General features: G+C 39.0%; 2 protein-coding genes across 2 annotated transcripts; one reads left to right on the forward strand and one right to left on the reverse strand.

Annotated features, from left to right (window-relative positions):
• The first annotated feature begins 3,049 nt into the window (after positions 1 to 3,049).
• On the forward strand, positions 3,050 to 6,304 carry LOC131313188 (protein NRT1/ PTR FAMILY 7.1-like). The gene is made up of 6 exons (XM_058341356.1): positions 3,050 to 3,105; positions 3,363 to 3,422; positions 4,016 to 4,145; positions 4,283 to 4,500; positions 4,606 to 5,165; positions 5,322 to 6,304. The coding sequence occupies exons 2-6, from the start codon at positions 3,384 to 3,386 to the stop codon at positions 6,190 to 6,192; spliced, it is 1,818 nt and encodes a 605-aa protein (XP_058197339.1). The 5' UTR covers positions 3,050 to 3,105; positions 3,363 to 3,383; the 3' UTR covers positions 6,193 to 6,304.
• A 2,229-nt stretch (positions 6,305 to 8,533) lies between these two features.
• LOC131313559 (zinc finger CCCH domain-containing protein 14-like) lies at positions 8,534 to 13,838 on the reverse strand. Its single transcript, XM_058341932.1, has 3 exons — positions 13,527 to 13,838; positions 12,828 to 12,888; positions 8,534 to 9,494 (listed from the first exon to the last, which is right to left on the reverse strand). The coding sequence occupies exons 1-3, from the start codon at positions 13,606 to 13,608 to the stop codon at positions 8,705 to 8,707; spliced, it is 933 nt and encodes a 310-aa protein (XP_058197915.1). The 5' UTR covers positions 13,609 to 13,838; the 3' UTR covers positions 8,534 to 8,704.
• Positions 13,839 to 14,633: the final 795 nt, after the last annotated feature.

The following is a 14,633-nucleotide window of genomic DNA, read 5'->3' on the forward strand; positions in this document are numbered from 1 at the left end:
CGGGTCCCAAAAAAACGATAACCGACCGGTTGGGGTCGGGGCCGAACCCGACCCGTGCACACCCCTACGTCCGGATTATGTTAGCCAAGTTCAAAGGCTAGTAATTAAGGCCACGTGTCAACCATGAGGCTAGTCCACCTCAGCATTGGATTTGGTTTTTTCCTGAGGCAATTGGAAGTTGAAATTTGAAACGTTCAAACCGTCGTGGAAAGAAAAAACTGGATCTTTATCAGGAATCAGTTCCTTAAATCCTGATAAGATTATCGTTAATGGCTGAACACCCTTAAATAATCGTGTGTAATACACATATAATCTGTACTTAGTCTGCAAGTGCAGAAGATTAATGCATGCCTGCATGATCTTCTTCTCTTTCTGTGGTGTGGAGTGAGGTCTATAACCATTGCTTTGAACATTGAGGAAGAAGAGAGAAGTTGGTTTTGTGTAGTGGAGTTTACTAGTGTTTTAGACATAAATGACAAAAGGTTTCGCCGGATTTTCCAGCGTCCCGGTGGTGAGTCCAGTGATCTTCAGGTCTGCATTGCCACTTATCGATACTCGTTCTTTGCCATCACCGGAATCGGGCTTCATTCCGAATCTGACTACCACTGAGCAGTCCCTTCAGAGGTTGGAAACCGTAGCCCACCTTGTTTGTGTTTCACATGCAAAGATAGCAGTAATTGGTCACAAAAGAAAAATAAAGAATTGATTGTTTTGCGCAATTTTCACTACATTTATTTATGTGTGTGCGCTTGTGTGTGTGCCATTGCTCCTCAATGTGCTTGTGTAATGGTTATTGGCTTTATTTTTTTTTTTTGGCAAAAAGAATTTTATTAATCGTTGAAACAATGTTACAACGATTAAAAGGATCCAAAGTGTACGGCATCACTTCAAGGAGAAACTGACGTTCCAACCAGGTTGGCACCCTAGCTCTCAACAATCATTTGCCACAAAGGACCCAAAAGTTGTTGAGATACCAACCAAACATACAAAACAAGCAAATAAAGAAAATACAAATACAGACTATTGGCCAAGTTATTGGCTTGATTGTTTTCAATGTGAGAAATGGCAATTTTATTGTGACAACTGTATAGAAATAAGGGTGTTGACTAGTATCATGCTGTGCTGCTACCTTTTTTCTACTGATTTAACTGTTCTGTTACAATGGAGCTTTTGCAATTCTTAAAATTGAAATCTGTACAGAAATATGCATTTTTCAGAAATCTCTGCTCAGGGGGCACATTGCTAGTATATAATTCAACTTGTCCGGTAACAAATTGCGCCTTATAAAATCATTAAGGGCAGAGTGCCGAAAGCCCTTCAACCTTAGTAGGAAATTGTTTGCACATTTTTGTATTCTTGGCTATGCACATGAGCCCACCTTGTCCCTTTCTTAAGTATATGTGATATGTGATGTCTTTCTTGTATTAGAATATCTTTGTTGTTGACATTTAGTAGTTTTTTTATCACTTGCATTTTATGATTGGCCTTGATCTGTTCATATTTCGATTTCGGGAATGCATAGGATAGGACCATGTTTTCCATTTTTTGTCTCAAGAGTCTAAGCTAACTGATAGATCCCCTACCTCCTCCTTCGGTTTCAGACACCCTATATAGTCAAGTGCATATCCTCCTTTGAAAGTTGGTCTTTTGGTTGTTCAAATGAAAGAACCGAGAATTGTACTTTTTATCTACTTGGCAAGTGTTTTTCCGTATGGATTAACCATCTCTAAATCAGTGACAGGCCTTATAAAGAGACAAAAATGAAGAATTACTGCAAAGCAATCACTCTGATTACTGGTTTATTAATTGACCTTTATCAGTGCTTATTGCAGCTTGTGAGTAGATAATTTATCTCTATGAGATAGGAAAAGAGGTATATAAGTTTGATAAACGATCAACAAGAAGATCTCTTACAAGCATCAAGAAGTTTAGCAAACTTGTGGCCTGTGGTATTCTGTACATTTGAATACAGTCTACATCTTTTGTCTTTAGGTGCATGTATACATGTCAACACAGTGTCGTTGAACGTGTGGATGGTGCACTAAATGGTTGTAAATTTGCAATTGCGTTCTCTTTTTGTTGGTTGATAGCAACCCTTGATAACTTGCACAAAACCAATTGAAGAAGATGCTGACTCTTCATCAATAGATAATCGTTTGATGATAGATTAGCATGCGAAGTCAGAGTTTTCCGGTGCTATTTTGGGCAGTCATTGGTCCATACTGTGTAAGTAAGGGTAAGGGTAATCTTATGAAGATGCCGAAAACAAAAGATGCGAATGTTTGCCAAAAACTTTAGGAGACGTAAACTTACATACGGTTGTCAGCACAGTATCTTGATGAATGAATTTGTCATGCTTTTGTTTTTTGTTTTTTTCATGCCGAAAGCATTTATGCTGAAAATTGAGCCATTGAAGTAAACTTGTTCTTCTTCCTCTGCTAGAAGAAAAGCTGAAGAAACATTGAGATAGAACAAAAGATGAAATATGTTGCGTGACTTTGTTTTATATACAAGTGAAATTTGAAGTTACAAGAAAATGGAATACAACAAAATGTGAAGTATTCTAGATCAAAAAAAAATGTTTTGCGATTACGCAGATAGGATAATAATGAAGAGGGCAACAAAGAATATACGAAATACTTCTATTTTGGCATATTCCTACAAAACAGTTCATGCCTGCACATGATGGTTTGTGACATGCGTACTTGTAAGTCATGAAATTTATAATCCGAAAGCAAGATTGAGAACAACTATTCAGTAATTACCCAAAACTTGGGGAAGAAAAACAGTTAAGCATGGGAGGATATCATTTTCAGATGGTAATCAATTCCCACTCAGAGCTATTGAATGTATCGACGACCCAATTCGTGGCTCATACTCTAGCTTACAAGCCTCCCCTTCGTTCCTTCCACAAGTATTTTCTATTTTCTGCGATGAATATTTGTGCTTACGTCAGTAAAGATAATTTTGACAATGACCCTGCGTCCCCTTCTCTTTGTATGATTTTCCTATATATTCACCTCCCTCGCACACAATTTTCTCTATCTTCTCCCTTCCAACATTCTTTCAGCACCGGTTTTCTGGTTTCCTTCCTTATTTTTCCCAGTGAGTTTCTTCTTTGGAAGCATTACTTGTGTTCTCTAGTTTTTTGGGAGTACAAGTACATATCGTGGACTTTAACTTCACGGTCCACTTCTGTAATGCTAAACTTTTCTATTATGCCTTCGTTGTTGTATGTGTCTTGTATATGACAAGCATGGCCTTCAAAATATTTTCATGTGCTTAGAAAATTGTATGATGAGATGCTATAGCTTTGTAACCATTTCATAACTAACTGCTATGTTTTGCTTCTTAAATTGCAGAGGAAACCTCATTTGGATCCAATGGACTCAGTTAATGCCTCCAAAAAGATTGCGCCAAAGGTTGGGAAACTAACAATATTAACCTTTAAAATCAAACATGAAAAGAAATTTTTTTCACAATGATTTTGGACTATCCGATTACTACGATAAAATTCAACATTATATTGCCGGATTGGGGACCACGAAGTGTGGCTGATTTGGACTACCCAGTTAGTAGTCTCCTTAGGTCTCCATTGTCAAAAGAGTGTGCCAAATGTTCTGTTAAAGGACTGCTGGGACTAAAATCTATGATATGAACATGTACCTGTGCCTTTTCTGGTCATTTATAGTTCTGATCATAATTTATTTTCCTAGGGGATTCCTTACAGTTTACAAATCAACTAGAAATGACAACATCTTGGTGCCTTGTACATTATTCGGATCCTTTCTCTGATGACTAAAAGAAAAAGGTTCTGAAATATGGGGTTGTTTTCTTGGGATGTCCTATTGATGCACATCAGACTTGTATTATCAAGTATTTGATTAGGAGATGTCTTGTTCTTGTATAATCAGCAGTTTTGTATAAAGAAACTGTGGAATTGTTAAGAAAGTTGTATGCATTAGAATTAAAAACTTTTTCAAGGTTCTTAGCGACGATTTGATTCTTGAAACAGACTGGAGCAGACAATGGCAACCCCATAAACTATGGCGACAATAGGCAGAAGACGATCAGATCCCTTAGCATTGGTGACTGCATTAAGAGAAAGAGCACGGGAGGCTGGAACTCTGCAATGGTATTGCTAGGTGAGTCACTTGCATTCATCCTTTATTCTAGAACTAAATTCCTCTTTGATTTTTATCTTTTGTTTTTTAAGGTTGAGAAGTTGCTATTGGAGTGTGTTTTCAGTAACAGAATTTTATTCTCCTGTCACCTGGTGCAGCAAATCAAGGCCTAGCAACACTAGCTTTTTTCGGTGTTGGTGTGAACTTGGTCTTATTCTTAACACGAGTCCTCGGACAAGACAATGCCAGTGCAGCCAATAATGTCAGCAAGTGGACCGGAACTGTCTACTTGTTCTCACTGGTTGGAGCATTCCTAAGCGATTCCTACTGGGGCCGTTACCTCACCTGTGCCATTTTTCAACTAATCTTCGTATCGGTAGTTATTCTAAGTACCAGATTCAATAATCTGCATTGCTTTCAACAATGTTCATTCGGCTTCTGATATCGTAGAATTGCTAACAAACTTATGTACTTTGATCAGGGTTTGGTTCTATTATCTCTGGCGTCTTGGCTTTTCTTGATCAAGCCTGAAGGTTGTGGCGATGGGGAACAAGTTTGCATGCCCGTTTCTTTGATCGGCACTGCCTTATTTTACTTGGCTACCTACTTAGTGGCCTTTGGATACGGGGGGCATCAACCCACCATAGCGACCTTCGGATCTGACCAATTCGACGAGGCAAATCCCAAAGAGAGGAGTTCCAAAGCAGCTTTCTTCTGCTACTTCTACTTTGCACTAAACGTGGGGTCTCTCTTTTCAAACACTTTCTTGGTCTATTATGAAGACAATGGGAAATGGACAATGGGGTTCTGGTTATCCACAGGATCTGCCGTTATAGCCCTCGTGTCTTTTCTGTTAGGATCACCTGGATATCGGTACATTAAACCGTGTGGCAACCCTTTGCCACGCGTCGCTCAGGTGTTTGTTGCGGCTGCTAGGAAATGGCATGTGGTTCCGGCTGATGAGTGTCAGTTGTATGAGGTGGAAGGGTCGGAGTCCGCGATTAAAGGGAGCAGGAAGATTCTTCACAGCAGTGAATTTGGGTGAGTATTCAAATATCTGATGACTTCCTGTTTTCTACTTATTTTTTCTTTGATTGTACATATAAATTATTTCATTTCTTTTTATCGACGAGAAGTGCATCGAATTAAGAAATAGAATGGTTTATTTGATGCTTGTGTTTCCTTGGACATGTTCAGGTGTTTGGACAAGGCAGCAACCTCCACAGAGGAGGATCAGATCGGCCCGATAAACCCATGGAGACTCTGCACTATAACTCAAGTCGAAGAAGCCAAATGCATCATAAAAATGCTCCCCATTTGGCTCTGCACCATCATATACTCGGTCATCTTCACCCAAATGGCTTCCCTCTTCGTTGAGCAAGGTGCAGTGATGAACTCCCACATTGGAACTACCAACTTCCATCTCCCTGCAGCAAGCATGTCCGCTTTCGACATCTGCAGCGTCCTCATCTTCACCGGCATTTACCGCCAAATCCTGGTCCCACTAGCCGGCAGACTCAGCGGAAACCCCAAGGGCTTAACCGAACTTCAACGAATGGGAATCGGACTTGTCATTGGAATGCTAGCTATGGTTGCAGCCGGAGTCACAGAACTAGCAAGGCTTAAGCATGCGATCCCCGGTAAAAATTCCAGCTCTCTAAGCATATTTTGGCAAATCCCACAGTACGTGCTCGTGGGGGCATCGGAGGTTTTCATGTACATAGGCCAGTTGGAGTTCTTTAATGGGCAAGCGCCCGATGGGATAAAGAGTTTTGGTAGCTCGCTTTGCATGGCATCGATTTCTCTAGGGAATTACGTTAGTAGCATGCTTGTGAATATGGTCATGTCAGTAACGGCAAGAGGGGGTAGTCCCGGTTGGATACCGGAGGATCTGAATAGGGGACACATGGACCGGTTTTACTTTCTTATCGCGGTGCTGACTGCAGCTGATTTAGTGGTGTATGTCTATTGTGCTAAATGGTACAAGTGTATCAATGTGGAGGAAAACAGCAAGGTGGGAATTCAGAATGATGGAGATGCAGATGAAGGAATGCTGAGTAGAGTTTGAACTTGCTTTTTTGGAATAATCAGGTTTTAGAATTATGCATTCTCTTTTCATGGTTGGATTTGAATGATAATAAGGTTGCCATATATGCAGAGTTCTTATCTGGTTTAATGAGTTCTCAGTTAAGTGATTTGATTACGTCACAAAAACTGATCTTCAACGAGCTTTTAATGAACGAATTCGAGTAACTTGGTTTGTTTATCAGTCGTAGATAGAAGTGTCTCTTGGATGGTTTAGAGGCTTCAGGAAATAAGGAAGAAATGACAAACCCTTTTGCAGTGACGCACTGTGAATCCTTCTTTAAAGCTGCACGTTTGCGTGGGTTCTCTCATGCGCGAGAAACATTTGATAACTTTTTCATATAGGAGAGGTTGGTTATCTAACTAGTCATTGCAGTTCTTCTTGTCAAAATTATCGAACATAATGCAACTTTTCAAGGCTACTTGTGCTTCATAGCTAAGTCTATTGAGAGATCATCACATCAACAAGAATTGGAATACACGAAGAGTATTACTAGAACACCAAGAAAAAGAGAATTCAAATCTCGGGAGATATGTAATATTTTGTTAGTACATTATTGGAGTTATACTGACACCAAGGTTTTATATTGTGGTACCGGTGTAACATATATTGGCCAATATCAAACAGTATCGACTGGTGCATAAGTAAATACTGTATCACATGTCCAAGCCTCATTACATTACGGTTCATGATACTGTCGAGGTCAACAAACCTCACTCAATTGAATTAATGTTTCTCGATCAGCATCATTTGAAATCTCACTAGAGGGCCTAAATTCTCTCCATTTCCAAGCACATTTGACCCCCGGCCACCTTATTCGATTTTAAGTAGTTGATCTCTCACTATCTAAAATTCTAGTTCCGACTTTCTCACATTGTTCGGACTGCGCGTGTCCTTCAAACAACTAAAAGAAACCAAGCTTGACATGTGCAACCTTTCTCGCATTGTGTTGGCATGGATTCTCCCATCAACCAAAAAGAATCCAAGCCTGTTATTCGAAGGCAGGGCCGATAGAAGAATGGGCCTTCAAGTCATTAGAAACGAAAATGCTAGTCTAGTGTGGGTTAGTGATTTAATGTAAGCACGATATTGAACTTTTGGTAAAATGGTATAATTTTGTTCTGAAGCATTTTCTCTAAAATGTCAAAACATGGGGTGCTAGTAATAAGGGACACAACCATTGAACTTTAAAAAGTTTTAAACTTCCCAAGAAATATACCCTTCCATTCAAATTAGGTTTGTCATTTTGATTCTTGAAAGAAGGACAAAATGGGAAACACAGAGATATTTATACTTTGATTTTCGAAAATGGACGAACAATTTGGGACATCAAAAAGATAAAAATGTCGAATAGAGAATGAGATGAAGTAAAAAAAAAAAAAATTTATCAAGAGATGGAAGAAGTATTTGATATCGTGCGAAATGAAATAGTAGGTCCTATTAGGGGGGAGACAGAGAGTTTTGGTGCGTAGTTGGACAAGAGAAAAATGCTAGAGACATAGGTAAACCAACATTTTGCAAACACTCACATTGGATAGGAAACCGACACACATTGCACAATGTGTAGGTCCCTTATCCAATGTGAATATGTGTTTGGTGCATAAGTAATTGTGTCAATAGCGTTAGTGTTGACAAGAACTTGGTGAAGGAGATAAACTTTAGAGAGGTATTGTTAAAACGCCTTTGGCAGGTATTTTAGCACACAATAGGAGATTCTAATGTCGAACTTGCTTGCAGTAGCAGTCTTTGATCATGAACTAAATATGTACGGAAACACCATCTGTTCGACTCCTGTTTTGCTGGGTCTACGGTGGCAGGCTGCTCATCCCGCATAGAGATAGTGACTAGTCTTTTTTTTTTTTTTGATCCAAATACTGACTAGTCTTTGATCATGAACTAAATACATACGGAAATACCATCTGTTCAACTCCCATTTTGCTGGGTCTACGGTGGCAGGATGCTCATATATCAAACACTACCGCAGGTAAATACCCGTTATACTGCCCAACATTGGTCCGAATTGTGCTTTCTGGAGTATTTTGGTATCACGTTTTTCAATTGTGTATGTTCTTACCGTAAAAGCATTCAACTCAAAACCAATTGACAATAAGTGAAAAGACCGCCCAAGCTCATACTAGTTCTGGAGATTATAATTAACCAATGTCCTTTAACCATCTCTGCACGTTTGACCCCTGAACAGCTAAAGGCACAAGGATCCCTACCATTGGGATCATAAAGACCACTTAAGGCACAAGGAGCATGTGAGTACCTAAATGTCAGGGGGAGCATATTTAGGGTCCTTTTAATCTTCCAAACATAGCAGTAAAAGAACAATCCAAACAGAGATCCTTCATATTCAAAACTAGGAAAAGCTCAGTCTACCCTCTCATAAAACGACCAAAACAACAATCCAACTAGAGGTCTCATACCAAGAGCCTGTTCTAAAGAAAATAGGAAGGAGAATGTCAAAGAAACGCCAACAACAAAATTAAGATTACACCCCCGACTTACGCAGCTCGTCAGCTCCATGAGCAAAGTGGCACCTATCCCCAAAGGTACAAGACCCATTAGCAAAGTTCTCACAAAGCTTCGTCTTGAAGTTGCTACTAGCAGGACCGAATCCCTGCCCGCCAGCATTCTTCATAGGAGGTGGCGGTGGCCCACCGGCTGAACCAATGTTCACTATAAGCTCACGTACCATCGCACTTGCTTGCTTGATCTGATCAAATGTTCCTTCCAGCTCAATGTTCCTTAAATTTGGATCCGACTCATGATCCCTAATGGAAAGCTTTGCCCCAGTCACACGGCAGATTTGTTTAGAGTTGACTCCACCTTTTCCAATTATGCCGCCGGCGAGCGAAGCATCAACACTGATCTTAGCAGTGGCAGAGGCACCAAAGCTGGCAGCGGCTCCAAGAGCTGCTGGTGGTGCTGCTGGCGGAAGTTCCATCCGACCATGACCACCAAACCTACCTCCCATGGGTCCCATGGCACGAGGATCTTCAAAAGATGATGGAATTCCTCGTTTGCCTAGTTCCCACTCGCCATGTGCGAAATGGCATTTGTCACCAAACCTGCAGCCTTCTGCTGTGTTGTATTTGTTGCAAATACGAGTTTTTACAGCTGTGGGAGATGAACCTTCTGAAAAGGGCGGTGGGATAGCCGGATTTCTGCCAGCTGATGGAAGAGCCGGGCTGCCGCCCAGCATCTGAGTCACGGCTTTAATGCCACCAGGAACGTAGTGCAAGAAATGGCAGCTCTCACCAAACTGGCATCCAGCAGTGCTGCATGAAGGTAAAAAACAGAACAGTTGGAACGGATGCACTGAAACTGGAGTAATATGATATCAAAGTTCAAAGACTCATTAAGACCGACAATCATTTACCGTTACCAAAACAACCCAATCTCATAAACTAGTAGATGATCAAACATCAAATTGCTGATAATAATAGTTGCCAATGCCATATGAGAACAAATCAAAGACCACCACACCAAAAATCAGAAAACTAGGATACTTTAAAAGACAACACGTATTCGTCTCGTTGTTAATGAGTATAGACGTGACAGATGTGTCCTGCCAGTTACTACTTGCTAGCACCGACACTAAAGCTCAAACAACAAACAATGAACTACGACCAAGATCTATGAGTCTATGACAATGGGATGATAGTCAAAAGGGGGGAAGGGGGAGGGGGGGAATAGCCTTACCTTGAATCAAATTTGACTATAGCCCTAGATTCAAATTAGAATTCAATTTTTTATGACAAGTTTAGAGTTTAGTTGACGAAGATACAAAAACTACTTGAAACAGGGATAAAAGGGCGATTATGTTCACTTGTGAATGACGGTCCAAATTGCAAAACTGTATGAGCTACGAGGTTACCAGTGTTTCAAATGAAATTACAGGATCAAAATAAAAAATGGGTCAAAACATTAATAAGAAAGAGGTCAAACTTGAACAGTGACAACTATGTAATCTCAACAAGCCTAGCTTGTCATCTCAAGTAAGGCAAGTGACATGCACAAGTGTAGGTTCCCTGCACAAGAACATGGGGTGCAAGTCTAGGCTAATGAAGGAGGCAGCGCAGTGAGAGTAAAAATAAAAAATGTGCATTGCGAAGAATAATTAGCCAGGGTATTAGCTTTTTATGGTAACACAGAATAGTTACTATATCAAGAATCAAATTACGAATCTCAGTCCTCATTTTGCAACTTGTAAAATCGAGAACACAAAAAATAAGGTCAAACTAGGGAAAAAAAATTTATGTTAACCTATTCACTTGCCTGAAAGAAATCAAAACAAAGTGATATTGATACATCACAAATAGTTTGTAGATAACAACATGATAATGATGTCTGCGAGTCCAAATCCCCTTACCAATCCTTCATTGAAGATAAAAGAGAATAAATTTCTGCTATTGAGAAAATTAATTTTTGCTATTGAGAAATGAAACGAGAAACCTCGTACACAACGATCTAAACACTTTTGAAAGGTGCCTTAAACTTCGTATTCAGAAATTTTAAAAAAGGCAGGGTAGTCACTGAGTCCAACAGATATGACTCATACCCTATGAAACCATTGCTTCACCAAATGGCAACAAATAAAGCACGAGAATAATTTACTTTTAGTCTTATACATTCTTGGAAGATTGAGACATTTCTCTTAAAATTTTGATAACCGACAAACTTCTACTAAAGGTGTAAAATGAATTTTGACTTCAAGGGCGCGAAATGCATTCAAAATATTGACTTCAATAATTATAGCATGCTACATAATTTACAAAACAAATTAAAAGAACATCTACAGGTGAAAACAAACTTCTCGCACATGTATCAAGGTACATTTCTCATCTTTCAACAGATTATTGATAGATTAATTTAAGAAATTGCATTTTAGAAAGTTGAATAGAAAACTAAATCAGTGATCTTTAGACCAGAAAACATTTTGAACACCAACTAATCCAGTAAGATTCATTGAAGTGGATGGAAGAAAGCAGGCAGGCTAAACTTTGAATCACTGTAGTGGAGAAAGATAGGTTAACCACTAAGATTGTGTGAAACCACAAAAGCAAAAGTCACAAATTAAAGTGGTATTTAGATGAAAAGAGAGAAGTGGACGAGCAGAAAAGAACCAGATTCCCCACATCTCCACTTGTGAGAGAAGGGACTCATGCTAGCAGGCAAGGAGGTGAAAACTCTTTATTTTTGGCCTTTCACCAAGCACAGAGTGCACACTATTACTTGCTTGATTGGAGACTAGGGGCCAGTGACTAGCCTCATGAGACCACCAAAGGTTTCAAAAGGCTCGTAAGAGAGAAAGGGACTGTCAACGAGCATAAAGGTGTAAACCTCCTTAATAAGACAGAAGGTCGAGTAGAGGAACTAAACTAAGTGAAAAGGGTTACTTCCCCAATGGGGAAAAGGAACATGATACATGGCTCACCCCACCTTGGTCCAACAACCTGCAAGTAGCAACCACTACTGATAGAGTGATAGTGCACTCCAATACTCAAACAGACAACAGTGACATTACAGGGACGTAGGGGTGTTGAAATGATTCAGTTATCACTTGGTACCAAGCTCAAACATGAATAGTAAACAGATAATAACAATTGACCAGCGTAAACAGCCTAAATAACAAGTTCCAAAACACTAAATGCCTATTGCCTATAAGTTCTTTAACTCACATTCATACTTATAAATAAATACAATGGTACCAAATCCATCTTACCTTTTCTTAGTCACATGCAAGCTATTCGATAAGAAACAGTTTAAAGGAGAAAGGTAAAAGAAAATATATAAATATACTGACGTAAATTATTAAAGGATTCCGTTTAAATGCAGCAAAACAACTGAATGCATATAGTTGAACATAATTTCATCCAGGTAAACAAAGAACGATTGCTAATCAATCTGCTTGGAACTTGAGACCTTGGAGTGTTGTTCCATAGCACGAAAGACCATTTACGATTCAAGTAAATAAAAAGTAAAAAGATAAACAAAAACAATATAATGAGAAAAAGTTATAGAAAGTCGAATGAAAAAGAAGACTAAGGTTTTCGGAACCAATATGTGATTAAGAACAGCTGCATAGCTCCAACCATTTCCATGTTAAAGATACAGCCCATGAGTGGCATATTCAAACTGTATTGTCAGTCGCTTCACTAATTTCATTCAGACTTCTTTGCAGATGCAATAAGGGTAGAGATAATAAGAAGCAAATAACCTGCACAATTTTAGTGTCTATTAAAGGGTTTAAATTGCTTATAATCAATTATAAATGAAAATTTCCATCCCATTCTGCTTCTTTCGGACTATGAACATCCCAGAAAGTAATTTTGCTTCTCGTTCAGCTTCTTTTGGACTATATATAGCCCAGCAAGTATATTAATACAATAGTCTTTGGTAGATCAACCAGTTCTGTTCAATAGTCCTCATTACCATGATTAAATGGATTGTATGACCTGTATCACAGCTTTAGACATCCAATTCATTAGTCCGGATCACATTAATTATGTGCAATTGTATAAAGCATTTTATCTTCCGATTGACATGAAGAATAACAGTATATAAGAATTGCATTGAAGTATTTATCTTAGATAGGTTAGGATTTGAACCTGAAAAATTTTGTGCATGGCTTCGATTTGCTTCCTATACCAGTTGGAAAGGACTCCATTTCTGTTGCACAACATTAATTATATTCTCTCAGTTAAAATTCCAGTAAGTTATTAATCTTGAAAATTTCCACAATACCGATAAACCAAGTCTTTTACCATTGTAAACCAAGCTCTAACCAAACCGAACCGAGCCTTACGTCCCAGATTGTAAACCAAGCTCTACATTATTAAAAATACAAATATATCCACTTCGCTATAACAACAAAGTTACAAACAAAACCCCCCATCAACAAACTTTTTTTTAGCAGGGATCTTGATTCTTCAAACTGTGTCGTTCACATTATACTTTTTTCCGATAACTTAGGTGTCTGGGCCAGCTTATGCGCAACTCAACTAATCCTAGGGGACCAACAATAATTAAACACCACCAACGGCCAATATTATTCAAGAATGACCTTTTTACCGAGAAAATTCTTACCAGTGCAATAAAATCTCAATAAGAATGTTATCCTTCCAACAAAAAACCTATTCCCAATCATATTGCCCTTCAAACAAAAAACCTAATCAATAGATTCAAGATAATGCCGTCAAGTTAATGCAATTGTGTTACACAATGACGTCCGATACTATGAGCCGTTTCGTACTCAAGTCGTAGATACAACATATAGAGAGTAGTAAAAGGAAGAATAAAATTCGAACCTCGCTTAGGTTTCTTGAAACCGCCATTGCCATTGAAGGCAGCGTCTGGCCTGCCTCTCTTTCGAGCAGCTCCGAAATCCATCGCACCACAGAAATTAACGTGAGAGAGAGAGAGAGAGAGAATAAGACGAGGAAAGAGAGAGAGAGAGAGAGAGAGAAGGGATCGAAACCCTAGAAGGTAAAACCCTGGAGATGTGGATGGGGGAGAGGAACTAGGGTTAGCGGGAGGCGAACGGGAAGCAGTGGAGAGGAAGAAAGGAGAGAGAGAAAGAAATAAGCGCGGATTTGAAGAGGAGAATTAAATGCGGTTGATAATTACTATATCGAGGCTTAGATTTGATTTGATAATTTCACGTGACACGTGGGGTGATGGTAGCTTCTACTTAACGAAGGTGAGATCTAGCGCTGTTGGACTATTTTCTTGCTAACAGTTATTGGGCCTCGTTCAGCCCAAAAAAAGCCCAATGTTTTAAAGGGTGTTTCCGGTAGTGAAAAATTTGTAAATTTTTAGTTGTGGTTGAGAAGTTGTTAGGAATTTTCGGTAGTGAATAAGTTGTTGAGAAATATCAAGTTATTTCCGGTAATGAATAAGCTGTTGATAGGTTTGTGAGTAGAGTTACGTAACAAAAACAATTTTTGTTGACGACTTTTTTGTTAGTGGAAACAAGATGGTAAAATATTGAAACTTTTTTATAAGTGAAAACGAGATGGTAAAATGCGTTAAATTTTTAGTATTTTTTGTTAGTAGAAATAGGGCCTAATTAAGTGGTGTTTATACACTATTAAATCACAGTCGGTCTTAAGTTAAAGCTCGCCGTTTTAGGCCTCAAAAGATTTACAATGAATTTTGGAGGCCCCTTCCATTTGGTACCTTCTATAATATTCTAGCAAAATGAGTCCATCTTTAATTTTCGCTTTAAACTCCAAAAAATCAGGACCAGCCATGTGTCCTGGCGAAGAAATATATGGCATTTCGACATTTTCTAAAATCGATCGAGGTGCTTTATTGCCTTTCTCTCTGACATTCTCTAAAGTGTCCAATCCTATTTTTGGCATTGCCATTTTTACTTCAACGTACCGCTAGAGATACTCTTATGATGATCGATC

The sequence above is a fragment of the Rhododendron vialii genome, chromosome 13a (genome assembly GCF_030253575.1).
Source record: "Rhododendron vialii isolate Sample 1 chromosome 13a, ASM3025357v1".
NCBI classification, from domain to species: Eukaryota; Viridiplantae; Streptophyta; class Magnoliopsida; order Ericales; family Ericaceae; genus Rhododendron; species Rhododendron vialii.